General features: G+C 37.2%; 2 protein-coding genes across 9 annotated transcripts in view; both read right to left on the reverse strand.

Moving 5' to 3' along the window:
• The window catches only part of ANKDD1B (ankyrin repeat and death domain containing 1B), a 61,566-nt gene extending 59,464 nt beyond the window's left edge, over window positions 1-2,102 (reverse strand). The window contains exon 1 of one of the 2 annotated variants that reach the window (XM_013063715.2): window positions 1,594-2,102. In XM_013063715.2, the coding sequence (XP_012919169.1) occupies window positions 1,594-1,768 (175 nt within the window). In that variant the 5' untranslated portion in view covers window positions 1,769-2,102. The remainder of the gene's footprint in view (window positions 1-1,593) is intronic. The other variant, XM_045074444.1, reaches the window with a different exon arrangement.
• Window positions 2,103-9,268: 7,166 nt separating this feature from the next.
• Window positions 9,269-16,771, reverse strand: part of POLK (DNA polymerase kappa) — a 64,665-nt gene continuing 57,162 nt past the window's right edge. For all 7 annotated transcript variants that reach the window (XM_013063693.2, XM_013063694.2, XM_045074467.1 and 4 more), the window contains 5 exons: window positions 15,526-15,622; window positions 13,150-13,321; window positions 10,516-11,472; window positions 9,673-9,715; window positions 9,269-9,490 (listed from right to left, as the gene is read on the reverse strand). In XM_013063693.2, the coding sequence (XP_012919147.1) occupies window positions 9,406-9,490; window positions 9,673-9,715; window positions 10,516-11,472; window positions 13,150-13,321; window positions 15,526-15,622 (1,354 nt within the window). In that variant the 3' untranslated portion in view covers window positions 9,269-9,405. The remainder of the gene's footprint in view (window positions 9,491-9,672; window positions 9,716-10,515; window positions 11,473-13,149; window positions 13,322-15,525; window positions 15,623-16,771) is intronic.

Raw genomic sequence — 16,771 nt, forward strand, 5'->3', positions numbered from 1 at the left:
TAACCTAATAATACCATAACTATTAAAGGAATGTAATTTGTAATTTAAAATAATCTAAAAAGAAATCTTCATGCTCCTAAAAAACTTTCAGATGTGCAAGAAACCAAACTGTCTCTTGTCCAGTGGCAAGCAATTTGATTATCTCCATATAAAATCCAAAGCAGGGGCACCTGGGTGGCTCAGTGGGTTAAAGCCTCTGTCTTCAGCTCAGGACACGTTCCCAGGGTCCTGGGATTGAGCCCCACATTGGGCTCTCTGCTCAGCAGGGAGCCTGCTTCCTCCTCTCTCTCTTTGCCTGCCTCTCCATCTACATGTGATCTCTGTCTGTTAAATAAATAAATAAATAAAATCCAAAGCAATGTACAAAGCAGCTCTGGAACTAATAAACGAGGTTAGCAAGGTTGTAGGTTATGAAGTCAACACATAAAAATCAATCCTATCTCTATATACTGGTATCAACAAGTGAAAACCAAAATTTTGGTGGAAACATGATATCCAAATAAAAACATCTGAACCCTAATGTAAACTTCACACCTTATATGAAATGAACTCAAAACAGATCACATAGGTAAGTGTAAACCATAAACCTACAAAACTTTTAGAAGAAAACACAGGAGGAAAACTTCCTAAGCTGGGGTTGGGCTATGTAGCCTCCACAGCAATTATCACTGCCTTCCAAGATCTACCTCACTGATTTGGTGGTTTGTTCTACCGTCCTTCGACCCTCCACCCAAACCAGAACGTGGACTGTCCTGCTCCCTCCGCATATTCACATCTAAAATAATGTCTGGTAAACCGTAAACTCCTGAGACTACTTCTAGATGAATGAACGGACGGATGGAGGAACTAACTGAACACGGTTCAGGAACGGGTGCTCTGTCAACAGCCCTGAAATCATTCTCAACTTTCGAAGACTCTTCAACGATGTGCCTCAGTTTAAGCTATAATATGTTTATTCTCCAAGAGGCCCAGAAGACTCACCCCAGGCTTTAAAAACCTACGCACAGGGGCACCTGGGTGGCTCAGTGGGTTAAAGCCTCTGCCTTCGGCTCAGGTCATGATCCCAGGGTCCTGGGATCGAGCCCCGTATCGGGCTCTCTGCTTGGCAGGGAGCCTGCTTCCTCCCCCCTCTCTCTCTGCCTGCCTCTCTGCCTACTTGTGATCTCTGTCAAATAAATAAATAAAATCTTAAAAAAAAAAAAAAAAACCTACGCACAGAAAGATTAATTGGTTTCAAGTCACACAACAAGTCACCGCGTGAGTCAGGATACAGGAGATAACACCACAGGAAACTCCTTTCCTTATTTGCAATGGGGCTTAATCATTTCTTCAAACACCCGCTTCCTTACATTGAAAGAGTAGCTTTTTCCTGCCAACCACAGGATAGGTTTCACCTGAAATCAAACAGCCGGAGTCAAACCTTGGGCGGGGAGAGTGCGAGCTGACAAACCAGCGCACAGGCGACGCGCTGGCGGAGGGTGGGCGCCCAGCCCCCGCGGCGTCCTGAGGTGGCGCCTCGGCACCTTCCACACGAGCCCCCATCCGCGGCCCGGCCGCCACTGCGCGGGCTATGGCCCGCCTCCTGGAACTCACAGATCTCGTGTCCCGCAGCCGCCGCAGCCTCTCGAGGCGCCTCCCGCTTCGGGATCCAGGGCCGGCTCGCTGCACCCCTCAGATCTTCCCCGAGGCCCTTCACGGCCGCGGCCGCCCCTTGCAGCAGCTCCCTGGCGGCCGCCCGGTGACCCAGGATGCTCTGGCCGGGGTCCATGTGAGCCGTCGCCGCCCGCGGAGCGCCGGCAGGCACCGTCCGGCCGCTGCTTTTACCCCCCGTGGTGTCTCGGCAGCTCCCCTGGGTTCTCCCGCCCGGCGCAGCTCCGCCGCGTGGAATGGCCCACCTGCGGGTGTGGCCTGCGCACGTCCTGGGATTAGGTTACCTGAAGGAAAGCGCTCCGGAGAGAACGCCCAGCTCACACTTTAGTTCTTTCTACAACTTTGAGAAATGTCCAGGGTGGATTTAGAACCACACTATGAGAACTTCAGTATTAAATCATTTCTGAATGGGCTTCCAGAATTTTCTTTTGAATTAAGTAAGACTCTCAATTTTTTTCTCTGAAGGTGTAAACCTTGGTATCCTTTTTTGTTTGTTTGTTTTGTTTTAAGATTTTGTTTGTTTCAGAAAGAGAGGACAGAGCATGAGTGCGCGAAGGGTGGAGGAAGAGGGAGACGATCTTAAGCAGGCTTCCCAATAAGCGTGAGACCCAAGTGGGGCTCGATCGCAGCACCCTGAGATCATGACCTCAGGCCAAAACCAAAAGTGAGACGCTTAAAAGACGGACACCCAGGCTCCCCCTTGGTATTCCATTTTAAACCCAGTCATAACATTTTGGACTGCCCATCTTAGGTTTTTTTTCTTCTTCTTCTTCTTCTTCTTCTTTGTAGTTCATGAAATAAAAAATTGACTAAATATAGGATCCTGGGCAACCATGTGCGTAGCTAAAATTCTCATCATATTAAAGAAAAGTAGAATACTGAAGGACAACCAGGACCTCTGCCCTGAATCCACCGCACCCACAGTGGATTTGATGCGTTACAAAACAAAGTAAAACCATGGCACATCTCACACCTGTGGATGGTTTCAGAGGTCAAATAGGAAGTTTAGCGCGTTCTAGGAGTGAAAAAAAAATTAAGTCCTTATAAAACAGAGCTAGATTTGACCCCAGAACTGACCCACCCTTTATACACACACATACACACACACGCGCGCGCACGCCTGCGCCTAAGAATATTAGGAGAGCATTGCCTGTAAAAACGTACAAGACAATTTGAAGAGAAATAAACTAATGAAAGCTGAGAAATATGTTGAATGAGATTAGGCAACTGCTGAGGACTTGACAAAAGGAAAGAAAAGAAGTGGACATTTTCAAGAGGTCCTACAAGTGTAGACAGAATTCAGTTATAGACAAGGGTTTGGCATAGGTTGTGTGTGAAAACACAAATATATGTATATCTATGTATACACACACGTATGTATTTTTATGTATATAAATGTATTCTGAGTTTGAAATCATAATAATCTTAAGAGACTGGCGTTAGAAGTAAAGGGTTAACACTATTTGCCTCTGAATTTTCTTTTGCCTCTGAGCAATAATGAAGAAATAAGACTCATTAACAAAAAAGAAGAAAAGACTCATAAATTACTTCACATTTGTAAGAACAGGTCATTATGGTTTGCTTAATAAATGAAATTACATTTCCAATACTCACTATAATAACATTCCAGTTTTCCTTGAACAACTGTTAATCCAACTGTTTTGGTTTGTATTACAAAGGAAAAGTGATTATCCTTTAATTATACAACAAAAGGACAGTTTTTGCTCTGGGAAATAAACACCATTGCTCTGTGAAGGTTCACTAAAATCTTATCAGCACCAGGTATGTTCAAATTTAGCACTACTTTTCAAAATGGAATATTACTTTTAAAAAAATCAGCACTAGGAACCAAGGACAGTATTCAAAATGGAATATTTCCTCAAAAAACACGTTTTAAACCTTAGGTTCAATAGTACATTTTGGAGCCATCTTCCAAATACTCCCAAGCCACCCCAAAAGGCCATAGTAATAAAATATTTATAACGCAAGCCATTATCCAATAAAAGGAAAAAAAAATGCAATTCCTTCCTTCTGAAAGGCCCATCCCTTAGGGCGCAGTTTGAGTGCAGCCACCCTACATCCGCCACTGCTTTTTCTTCCCAGAGAAAGTAAGCTAGTGATAGATACCACTCTTTGGTTACATATGATTTATTCATTCATAGGTCATTAAATAATTGTGACACTAAGTGCCAGACCATATACTTCACACCTAGAATTCAGAGATCTAGTGGGACAAGATTGCAGTGAAGCCATAGCAAAGAATGTCTCATTGTCCTCATAGAGAAAAAATAGGAGCACAAAGGAGTGACTGACCAGTTTCTCCAGAGGGCAGGGACCCTCTCCTGAATGTGGCCCCTGGGGTTAAGTTCAGTATGGAGGGAGCGAGAGCAAAGTTGTGCATGGTGGGAGAGAGAGTGTATGACCAGGAAGTACATTCTGGACAGAGGGAGCAACCAAGCACCATACCAGAAGGAAGCAATAGCTTGGTCTAGTCAGGAAACTCTAGGCTATGCAGTGTGACTTGATTGGCCTTGAATGCCAAGCCTGTGTTTTTCATGTAACATGATATATGGGTGCTAGCTTGTATTGGCTTGCAAGAGTAGATTGTTAAATTTTCAGGAATTTTGTGAACTGGCTTTTTATTAGGATTTCAGTCACATATGTGCAGTTTAAAGAATAGTTTTATGGTAAACCTTTATGCAGTGAACCACCCAAGAAATAGAGCACTTTCAGCATCCCAGCAGCTCTATGTACCATTCCCAAATCACATTTCTCTACCTCCCCACAGAGGAAATCATTATTCTCTCAGGACAAAAACATACTTGCTTTTCTTAATAATCTTATTTCATATGGATAAATCCTTAGAACAATAGTTTTAACTGTTTTGAACTTTATATAAATGTATTTGTGCTGGTGGCATGCTATGACTTGCCATCTGTGACTTACTTTACTCCAGATTGCTTGTGAAATATATCTACTTTCTTCTAAGATTTTATTGATTTGAGAGAGAGAGTGTAAGAGCGTGCATGAATGGGGGGAGGGGCAGAGGAAGCAGGACAACCAGACTCCCTGCTGAGCAGGAAGCCCCATGTAGGGCTTAATCCCAGGACCCTCAGATCATGACCTGAGCCCAAGTCAAATGCTTAACCTACAGAGCCACCTAATAGATATTCCTCTACTTTCTGATTAGCTATTTCCTCCATTTTTACCACTGTGTAGAATTCCATTGCTTGAATATACATGAATATACAGTGGTAGAATTAAATTAATATTTATTTTCCATTTTTGCTATTACAGTGCTGCTAGGAACATTCTTATACCTACTTCCTAAGGAATGTGTTCAGTAGTTTTCCCAAGACATTGTATCAGGGCTGTAGAAGGAAAAAAAACTATATTTTGAGATGAGTTTTTGAAAAGGACCATTTACAAAGGTGTGGGGAAACACAAAATATGGTGCAGCACCCCAAAACTAATAAAAGCAAGGCTTTGTTGACACCTCTAGGCTGAAAGGGTGAGGGAAGGAAAAGATTATCAGAACCTGAAGAGAGGGGGCACCTGGCTGGCTCAGTTGGAAGAGTATGCGACTCTTGATCTCAGGGTCATGCGTTGGAGCCCAACACTGGGTGCAGATATAACGTAAAAAAAAAAAAAAAAGCTTAAAAAAAAAAATCTGAAGAGAGAGGAGAGAACACAGTATAAAACACTTGTGACCTTGGGTCAAGGGACCTAACCAACTCTACATGATCATATAATATGGTACATGTAGGAATAAATATCCAACTTCATTTTCTTTTCTCCCTGAAATCTGTAGTGGTTCCCTCATTGCCACAGCCACTTACTGCATGGACAGAAAGCAGGGTGAAGGGTCAAGAGTAAATCTGGAGAGCAAATGGAGTTTATTTAGGAGTGCAATTGCTGGGTTGTTAAATGTACACATCTTCAAATTTATTGAAGAAAAGCAAATTGTTTTCCAAAGTGATTGTCTTCAAAGTAGAGTTTACCCTGCTCCACATAATTACCAAAATTTAATAACATGGGATCTTTTTATTTTTGTGAATCTGGTAGGGATGTAATGATACCTCTTTGTGGTTTTATTTTTCATTTCCCTATTACTACAAGGGTTGAGATTGTGTTCATGTTTCCTGGCCATTTGGATTTCTTTTTATGTAAAGTGACATTTAAAGTCATTTGTGCGATTTCTACTAGCTATTTGTCTTTTTCTTTTTTAATACATAGGAGTCATTTATATCTTCAGGATTACATATTCTGGATTGAGTTTTTGGCCAGTTACATGTGTCACAAATATATTCTCCCAGGTGGTTCCCTGTATTTTGACCCTCTAAGTAGATAAGATCAAAGGTGTTTGTTCTTCGAAGTTTTGCTTTATTTCCTAAAAATACTGCAAAGCAAAATTATAACAAAAAGTAGATGAGTTAGGTATATTAGCTAAAATAGATAGAAAAGAATGTGGAGAGAATTCTGGGCAAAGAGAATAAAAGAGAAAGAATCAGAGGTGGGAAAAGAGTAGAAAAATAAGAAAACCATTTTTATTGGCTAAAAGAGCAATTAAACACTTGCAATTTTATTTTAAATTATTATTAAATATTACTAAATGATAACATTAAATTAAATGAATCATCTACATGAAAATAATTTCATATTTACTCTAAATTTGAAAACACAATAAAAATAAATCCAAGGCAAGATAGGAACAACTAAATATAATACAATTGACTTTACAATACATTAAATCAGCACTTTACTGAACTTAATTTATACAGAATTTAGTTACATAAATCACACAATCAAGACCCACAGCTCTACAACTCTGAATTCGCCATAGTATATGATAATAAGGCCTGAGATTGGCATGCTGATAAATATTAAACCTAATTTTAAACAATCTAGTTATTTCAAGTCAAGTTACCACTTTAGTCAAAGGCTATGTGAGATCCCAATTTAACCTATTTCTAAAATATTATGTCTTCATAAATTTGACAGAGTTATAAAATATGAAAAGTAGGAAAAGAGAAAACAAAAATATAAGAAACAAAAAATTTAGTTCCTTAAAGAAGTAATGGAAAATGATTCCATTTTCATGTTTCCATTAAATAATTGTTTTTTGAAAAAAATTATATGAATAGCACAAAAGTATTTGGACTAACTACTTAAGCTAATAAGTGTTAAGCTGTCTTCTCTCACAAATATTAATAAAAATGTGATAGAAATATAGTTAAGATAAATGAGATGTTTTAATACACATTAATCTTTTGTACTGAACACTTTTCTCTAAAGGGTTATAATAAAAATAAAGTGAGTATGCAATTTATCCTTTTTAATAGATCTTTGTAAAGAATAAACATAACTCTCAAAGAATGAAATACCACCATTTTAGAGTCCTACAAAAAAACTTAATTACCTTGAATCTTAGACTAAATATTTTTTTAAAGTGAACCATGTGCTTATGCATAAGATAAAGGAATTCTAAGCAAAAAAAAAAAAAAAATCAAATGGATAATCCTATTTTAAACAATTATTTTAACACAAAATAATACTGCGATATTTTTCTGAAGGTAATGAAACCTTCATCCTTGCTCTGCCAAGCTAATATTCTTCATAGAACTTCTTATAATTTTTTAAAAGATTTTATTTATTTGAGAGAGAGAAAGAGAGGTGAGAGAGAGAGCTCTCGAGAGTGCATGACTAGGAGGAGGGGCAGAAGGAGAAGACTCCCAGCTGAGCAAGGAGACTGACTACCACTTGGGGCTTGATCCCAGGACCCCAGGATCATAACCTGGGCCAAAGGCAGACCCTTAACTGCTTAACTGACTGAGCTACCCAGGTACCCCACACAGGGCTTCTTTTCAAGAAGTTCATGATTCACCCAAAATACCTCAATTCTTATGACATCTCCCTTCAGAGAATGAAGGCAACAAGGAGGAGACAGGTCTTTGCCAGGAGAGCTATTTATCAGAGTCTACTTTCAGTGAATTAGTCCCTGGAAGGCGGGTTCAGTGCTTGGAGGCAGGGCCGCTGGCTGGCTTAGCAACTTGTACATTATGTTGATTTTAGCATCATGCTTCTCTCTATCCTTAGGACAAGTCATGCTGTAGCTTGTAGGCACCAAGGAAGTCATGTGGACAGCCTGTCCCCCATTCCTTTGGAGAAATAATAGAAAAATACTGCTGACCACTTTCCTATTTATAAAGGTAGTAAATGTTGCCAGGTTTTAGTGTTTTTTTGTTTTTGTTTTTGTTTTTGTTTTTTACTATATTACAAGCTACATGATGCAAGTCAGCGTCTTTGTGAGTATCTTCCATACCTTTCTGGCTGGTTATTTTATTTTATTTTTAAAAATATTTTATTTATTTATTTGACAGAGAGAAAGAGAGATCACAAGTAGGCAGAGAAGGCAGAGAGAGAGGGGGAAGCAGACCCCCGCCAAGCAGAGAGCCTGATGTGGGGCTCGATTCCAGGACCCTGAGATCATGACCTAAGCCGAAGGCAGAGGCTTAACCCACTGAGCCACCCAGGCGCCCCTGGCTGGTTCTTTTTTTTTATTTTTAAAAGTTTTTTTTTTTTTTTTTTAAGATTTTATTTATTTATTTGACAGAGAGAGATTACAAGTAGGCAGAGAGGCAGGCAGAGAGAGAGAGGAGGAAGCAGGCTCCCTGCCGAGCAGAGAGCCCGATGCGGGACTCCATCTGGTTCTTTTAAGTGTTGGATTTGCTCAGCTATGACCATCAGTTTGTAAGTGGTATTTGCTTAGATGAATTCATCAGCCTTCTGCTCCTGCTCTGCGAGTACCATATGGTCTAAGGGGTCCCTGGCTCAGTGGGTATGGTAGGAGCTTACCAGGGCCAGGCCATCGGGGGTTGAGGTGCACTCCACCAAGTCTCCTCCCTGATCTGTCGCCAGCTGAACTCTGGTGTTGGGAACCTCCTCCATCTGCCTTTGCTTTGCAGCATCCTCCATGAAAACATCTGAAACCTCCCCTACCACTCTCCCCAATAAATTATAATAGGAATGCTCATGAGGTATCTGAAGACACTACAATTTAAAATATGAAGATACAAAATTGTAGCCGTTACTAAAACAAATAGAGTAGTCCAGTACCAACAAAGTGGTTAACTGCTGAAAAGTTCTTTTTTTTTTTTTTAAAAGATTTATTCTACTTATTTTAGAGAGAGATAGCATGGGCAGGAGGAGGGGTGGAGGGAGAGTGAGAAAATTCTCAAGCAGACTCCCCACTGAGTGTGGAGCCCCACACAAGGCTCAATCTCAGAACCCTGAGATCATAACCTGAGCCAAAATCATGAGTCAGGTGCTTAACCTTAACTGACTAAGCCACCCAGGTGCCCCAGTGCTGAAAAATTCTTATGCTAAACTAGGTTTGTGTGGACTTCTGAAAGCCCTTATAAATATGCTTTTATATTCACTATAAAACATGATAAGGAAAAAATCATTTTTTTATTCCATCCTAATTTCTCATTTTAAAATTAGCTCTAACAGGGCTGATTTCTGATTGATGTATAATAGAAGTGAAATTCTCATGGTTATCCAAAAGATGTTTAAAAAAGTTAATTAGCACATATTCCAAATTCATATAAAAGAAATGTCATTTGGGGAGGATTTATTGCACTTGCCTTTCACTACATGAATCTGTAAACTTAATAAAGAAGAAGAGATCCATTGATTATAAAATAAAAAGTTTCTTATTAAGAATAAAATATTCAATGACAAAATGTTCAATGTTCATTTAAAAAATACATCAAGAGTGTGTCTGGGATTGTTTGGTTTTGTTTTCTTTGATGCTGAGTATTTTGTCATCAATCCTGGCCTGGAAGAGAAAAGAATACACAGTCAAAATGCAGGAAGATATTTGAAAAATGTTTTGCGAATCTTTGATTTTTTAAAAAATTTTACTTGATCTATAAGAGCAAATTTTACATCTCCTAAAAATTAAACCTCAAAATATAACAATTTTATAGCCAGCTCTGTTAAAACTCAAATTAGCCATACCTTTTTGGTTTTGTTGCAGTCTTCTGCACTCTGCCTGAGTTATCTTTAGTGAAAGAAAAGTCAAGAAATGCTATAATGAACAACATGAAATTAAAAAGCTGTCTAAAAATCTAAAAAGTTAAAGCTGATTGATTAGAGATAATAAAAAACTTTGTTAGTACTACATAGTTCATATTTAGACACACCAAAAACTAACTTTATTGCATAATTTCTTTATAATTTACTTATTTTATGGCATTATACTTAATTTTATTTTTGCAGTTGGGCTAGAGTCAGACTACCAAAAAACAACTTAAAGAGGCTTTCTGGCTGGGTGATTATAGTTAATTTACCCCTGTGCTTCAGCAAAATTTCTCTGAAGGAATTTCTTTCTTTTTTTTTAAATGGAAGTATAGTTGACACACAATGTTATATTAGTTTCAGGTGCACAACATAGTAATTGAACAAGTTTATATGTTATGCTGTGCTCACCACAAATGGAGCTACCGTCTGTCACCACAGAGCACTATTTCCATACCATTGATTGACTATATTTCCTAAGCTGTACCTTTTATCCCTCTGAGTTATTCATTCCAAGGGAATTTTGCCTTTGATTAGATTACTCAGCTCCCGTAAACGCCTGAGTTCGTTCCCTGCTAAATCAAGCCCAGAACAGTTTTGCCAAAATTTAAAATCTAATGGCTTCAGTTAATTCTAACCCATGCCAAGGTAACTGACATATCCCTAAATGGCGGCATACACAGTCTATCCCTTTAATTGTATGCATTTTAGATTTAATAACAATCTTAATTTTAATAAAATGTTCCTAGAAAATCGAGTTCTTTAAAATGACTGCAAACTCACCAGTACTTTGGGTGCTTTCTCTGGGTTGGTTAGCTACATTAACTTTTTCCTTTCTCAGTTCCTGGATAATGCCTTTATTTAAACATACATCCACATGCCCATTGAACAGGGTAAGATCTGAAGTCTTTTGCTCTAGGTTACAAACAGGACAAACTAGAGGTTGGTCTGTTATCGCTTCATGTAAATAAGACTGGGAGGATTCTTGCTGACTTAATGACCCAATCTCTTCCAATGAAACAGTAGAGGAAGAATTGTGACACCGTGCGTCAATATTAAATGATTTGTTTGAAAGACTAGCACATTCCTCTTTGCTGTGCTTATCACTTAAGCCATCTATACTTTTTGCTTTACGTGGGTTATCTTCAGTCTCTACTAGCTCTACACAATTTACTGAATTGATTTCTGAATCCTTCTGAGGGGTTTCATAATCCTGCTTCCCATGGAGTGAGAATGAAGGATGTACATTTTCTTTCTTGTTAACTTCTGTAGAGAAAGCATGTGAACATGAGAACACATTGGAGTTTTCACTGATCAAATGTCCATCAAGACATGCATCTATATGTTTATTAAAGGCTTCCAGACTGATGCTTCTTTGCTCCCTAAAGCAAATTGGGCAGGTAAATATCTGAGAGTTATTTGAATTCTCCGACGTTTCTAAATTCTCATTCATCTTCTTCTTTAAAACTTGAACTGAATGTGATGTCTGTAAACTTGGTTTACCCACAGCTTCACATTTAAATGTATCTTGATGGCTCCATTTCCTTTCTAATCGCTTTTTATCAAAGAAACTCTTCTTATGAGACATTTCTAGAGGTTTCAGAAAATGATCTTTGTCAGTTTTCTCTACCATATACCCAGTGGCTGACAGAGTTGGGTTTCCAGCCTGTAAGAAGCCAATAATGGTCCTTTGTTGGTGCTTCTTATCTTCTTCACTGGGAAAACTGGACAACCGTACACCTAAATTAAACCAACGACAATTACTTTCTTAACAAAGCCAATTCACTCATAATGCATAACAGTATTTTGCATAATATTGCTGTGACATATATACAAAATGATGTTTAAAGACAAATAATAAGCAATATGGCATATTTTCTGAATTAAAGTATACTTTTTCAAAATGGGTACTTCGCATGAAGTTTACCTTCCTTTATAAAACTGGATATCATAAATAGTATCTGTTGGAGTTGGCATGGTTAGATAATAATTATATAACTAATATTTGACAGAAGATACCACTAAATACCAACTAACGGATTGGAGTCAACTTCACAGACTCTAGCTCTTTTTTCCCAATAGCCTTGTGTTTTAGAGCACTTTTTAGATTCACATCGAAAGTGAGCAGAAAGGTCAGAGTTCCTACATATCCTCTGCCCACACCATGCACAGCCTCCTCCAATCAATATCCTGCAGCAGAGTGATATGGTTGTTACAAGTGATGAACCTATCTTGAGATAACATTAACACTCAAAGTCCATAGATTACATTAGGGTTTATTCTTGGTGTTGTACATCCTATGGATTTTGACATGTTTAATGATATGTATCCATTATTATAGAATCATACAGAATAGTTTTTACTGTTCTAAAAATCCTTTGTGCTAATTCTATTCATCCCTTCCCTACCACCTACCCTTGACATCCACTGATCTTTTCACTGTCTCCACAGTTTGGTCTTTTCCAGGATGTCATATAGTTCAAATCACACAGTATTTAACCTTTTCACATTGGCTTCTTTCACTTAATAAAATGCATTTAAGGTTCGTCCATGTCTTTTCATGGCTGGATAGCTCATTTCTTTTATGCACTAAATAATATTCTATTGTCTGTCCCAGTTTCCAATCATCTACTACTGAAGGGCATTTTGGTTGTTTCCAATTTTGGCAATTACGAATTATGTTGTTATAAACATAGGCTCTTTAGCTTTCAATCAACATACTTTATTCCATCAATTTCAAGTGTATACTATGTTTCATATATGAAAGTACAGCTAATGATCCACTCTTAGCAGTAAAGGTGGCATCTGGAGTGCTTATCCATGAGCATCCTCTCACGCAATTCACTTTAGAAACTTGTCTTGTTAATTTGTTTGTTCACCACGCAGTGGCTACAGATACAGTTTTATATTGTCACAATTCCTTATCTGCAATTCTGAAATCTAAAGAGCTCTAAAAATTGTAACCAACAAATGGTAATTAATGACCGAATTGATGTGAGACTATATTTAGAGTCTTTCTAACCTATTGTGAATATTTTCTTGTTTTGCTACAAAAATATTAATGTGTTTATCATGAGGTGGTGCCTCAGATACCAAAGGAGTACTACATAATGTACTCAATATGTACTGTATTTGTTTCCTAAAATCTGAAAGGTTTTAAATTTTGAAACATACCTATCCCCAAGGATTTCAGTAAGTAGGAAGGAAAAATCAACTGTAATTGGTTCTTACAGGAATTAAACTAATGAGCATGGTTTCACTTACATCAGGTTCTAAGAACTAAGAAAAATGGCAGCATAGGTACAAACTCCTAAACAGGTTTAAGAAAAAAATGAAGGAGAGAGAGAGAGACTATTTCCTAAGTTGATTTCTTTGGGAAAATCTAGCAGATTTAAGGAAAAACAAGAAAAGGCATACCCATAAGTCTTAATCTCAAAGGATGTGGAAAATCAGCATCAATTTCTGTTCTTAGCAATTCTTTAGCAATAGCAAATATTTCTTCTGCAGTAGAAACAACAGATGAAACTGTAGATGCACGAGTTTTTACTTCAAAATTTACATTCTTCAGTTTAATGGTAACAGTTCTACCCTACAACCAACAGAAAACATTGTTATATATAGTTTTCTAACTTCTAGAAACAAGCTATATTGTATGTTAGAAAAAATTCAAAAACATCTCTTATATACACATAATATAGAAGTATAATCAATTATTTATGAAACATGGTAATGAAATCTGTCAAAAAGAATAAATGAAATATATAAGCAACCTAAAAATCCCATTTTAGCCAATAATTATTGCTTCTTTCCCAAATGAATTTTTATAAAAGTACTTTTTATATAAAAAGCAACATTAACTGATCATTTTTCTTTTTACTAATCTCTTTTAGATTTCAGTACCTAAAAAGAGAGGAAAAAAGTTTCTTAAAGGGGTCTCCATTGAAAGGGTCTTATAGACAGCTCACAGTTATTGTGTACCTACTATATGCCAGACACTATGCTAAGCCATTTACATGTAAGAACTCTACTGTTCTTTTTTAATGGGTACAGAATTTCAGTTTGAGATAATGAAAAAGTTCTGGAGATTGATAGTGGTAATGGTTGCACCATATGAATGAACTTAATGCCATAGACATGTAACTTAAAAATAGTTAAAATGGTAAATTCTATGTTACATATATTTTACTACCTCCTAGAAGTTCTGAGAGTGGGCTGATGGACTCACTTCCAAAGAATAAAGTATGGAAAGGGAAAAGTAGTAACTTCACAGAGGAGAAGCCTAGCAAACACTCACTTAATCAGGTGACAAAGGTTACTACCCCTGGTGATAGCTTGTGGCCATCCTATACCTTGAAAGGATGTAATGAAGAGATTTCACCTCTAGTATTCTTTCTAAAAATCCACAACCCTGGTCTAATCATAAGAAAAACATCAGCCAAGCCTAGATGGAAAGACACCCTGAAGGATACCTGGCCAATATTCCTTAAGACATGAAGGTCAAGAAAAACAAGGAAATACTGAGAAACTGTTACAGATTAGAGGAGACTAGGAGACAAGACGACTAAATGCCGTGTGGTTCCCTGGACTGAATCCTGGAACAGAAAGAGGACATTAATGGAAAACAGGTAAAATCCAAAAAATGTCAGGAGTTTTGTTAATAGTTATGAGCTAATTTTAGTTTCTTAGCTTGACAAAAGTACTATGACAATATGGCTAAAATAACATAAGATATTAATAGTGTGGGAAAATGGGTATATCAGAACTCTCTATATGATCTATACTACTTTTCTGTATATATGAAATGACTCTAAAATTACAGGTTTATTAAAAAATTTTAAATCAATTCTATTTATACTTAAGGTATGATAGAGAAGGATTATAAGAAATATATAGAGGAGGGCAATAGAAAAAAAAGAAATATATAGATATCCCATTCTAATAACTTTGTTGTTTTCTGGTTTTTATTTTTTGGGGATAACCTTTGAATACCTTTGTATTATACTTTGTAATAACTCCACCTCTGGTTTCAGAGTTTGGAAGATTACTAAATATGGATTGTTGTGAGTAAAGATTATAAAATAGAAATTTAAAACCTTCCAGGTTTTGTTTGCAATGTGTTAAACAACCTAGAACAAGGGCCTTGAAACAAAATGTTATTCTAGAAAATCACTGTCTACCTGAGAAAAACAGTAAAGGAGGGTTGGAAAGATATTTATACAAAGTAAATATAGTTCCAGAGAAATCCTTACCTTTGCTTTATTCTCTATGTCAATATAATAATTGTTTATGTCAATATAACTCTGATTTTGAACTTACTCAAATGTACTCCAAATTCTGGAATTATACTGGAGCCAGCCCACTGTTGTAAGTTGCTTCTTCATCTAATCATCTTATCATAGGCCTCAATTATGGGTCAGAATCAAATTTGTCTCTATTGGGGATGGGAATAATCCTTTCTAATGCGTCTCAATTTGTACTCAAATGTAAAACCCAACTCTTCCTTTAAAGTATCATTTTACTATTAAAATTTTTTTAAAAACCAGGGGCACCTGGGTGGTTCAGATGGGTAATTATGTGCCTGTCTTTGGCTCAGGTCATGATCTTCTGGTCCTGGGATCCAGCCCCACATTCCATTCCTGGCTCAGCAAGGAGTCTGTTTCTCCCTCTGCCTCACACCCCTCATGCTTGCTCGCTCTCTCTCTCGCTTTCTCTCTGTCTCAAATGAATAAATAAAATCTTTAAAGAAGTTTTGCTTTTTTTGTAAACTAAGAAGACCACACCAAAATAAAGTACCTTTAGTCCTTCTTTCTGCAGATCTTGAGCAAGTTCACTGCAAAGTTCCCGGCACAAACTATATTGTTCCTCTGCTTTACTTATTTCATTGAATGTCCTAGAAAGACAAAAATGATTTTGGTGCACAGAGTAACCTATAATCCAGGATAATTAAGGAGTGACAAAGTACGTTTAAATAGCTTAGCATCAAGTTATATTTTCTGCAGCACAAAATAAAATTTTCAGATGAACTAAGATATAATTAAGGAAAAACATCTAAAATCTATGTAAATAATGGAAGATCATTTGTAGTTAAACTGACTACCAAAGGTACATTTGCTTTATCTATAATATTTTTTAAAAAGTTGATTAAAGTCTGACATATCGTATCAATAAGAGAAAATATAAAAATCATATGATCATTTCAACAGATGCAGGAAAAGCATTTCACAAAGTATAACAACCACTCATGATAAAAATCCCAACAAAGTAGGTTTAGAGGAAACATATCTCAGCATAATAAAGGCCTTACATGAAGAACCCACAGCTAACATCATTCTCAATGGGGAAAAACTGACAGCCTTTCCTCTAAGGTCAGGAACAAGATAAGGATGTCCACTCTCACCACTTTTATTCAATACAGTACTAGAAGTCTTAGCCACAGCAATTAGACAATGTAAAGAAATTAAAGGCCTCCAGAGTGGTAAGGAAGAAGTAAAATTTTCACTATTAGACATGATACCATCTATAGAAAACTGAAGATTCCACCAAAAAACTACTAGAACTGATAAATGAGTTCAGGAAGGTCACAGGGTAAAAAATCAATGTACAGAAATCCACTGCACTTCCCATACACTAATTATGAAACATCAGAAAGAGAAATTAAGAAAATAATCCCGTTTGCAATTGCACCAAAAACGATAAAATACCTAGGAATAAACGTAACCAAAGAAGTGAAAGACCGGTACTCTGAAAACTATACAATATTTATAAAAGAATTAAGATGACACAAATGGAAAGACATTCCATGTTCATGTTTAGAAGAACAAATATTCTTAAAATCCCTACACTACCCAAAGCAATCTACAGATTAAATGCAATCTCTATCAAAATACCAACAGCACTCTTAACTATAAGGAACAAATTGAGGTTTGCTGGGGTTGGGGAGGGTAATTGGGTGATAGACATTAAGGGGGACACTGATGTAATGATGTACACTGGGTGTTATATGCTACTGGTGAATCATTAAATACTATCCCTGAAACTA

The sequence above is a fragment of the Mustela putorius genome, unplaced genomic scaffold (genome assembly GCF_011764305.1).
Source record: "Mustela putorius furo isolate JIRA1106 unplaced genomic scaffold, ASM1176430v1.1 tig00537350_pilon_pilon_pilon, whole genome shotgun sequence".
NCBI classification, from domain to species: domain Eukaryota; kingdom Metazoa; phylum Chordata; class Mammalia; order Carnivora; family Mustelidae; genus Mustela; species Mustela putorius.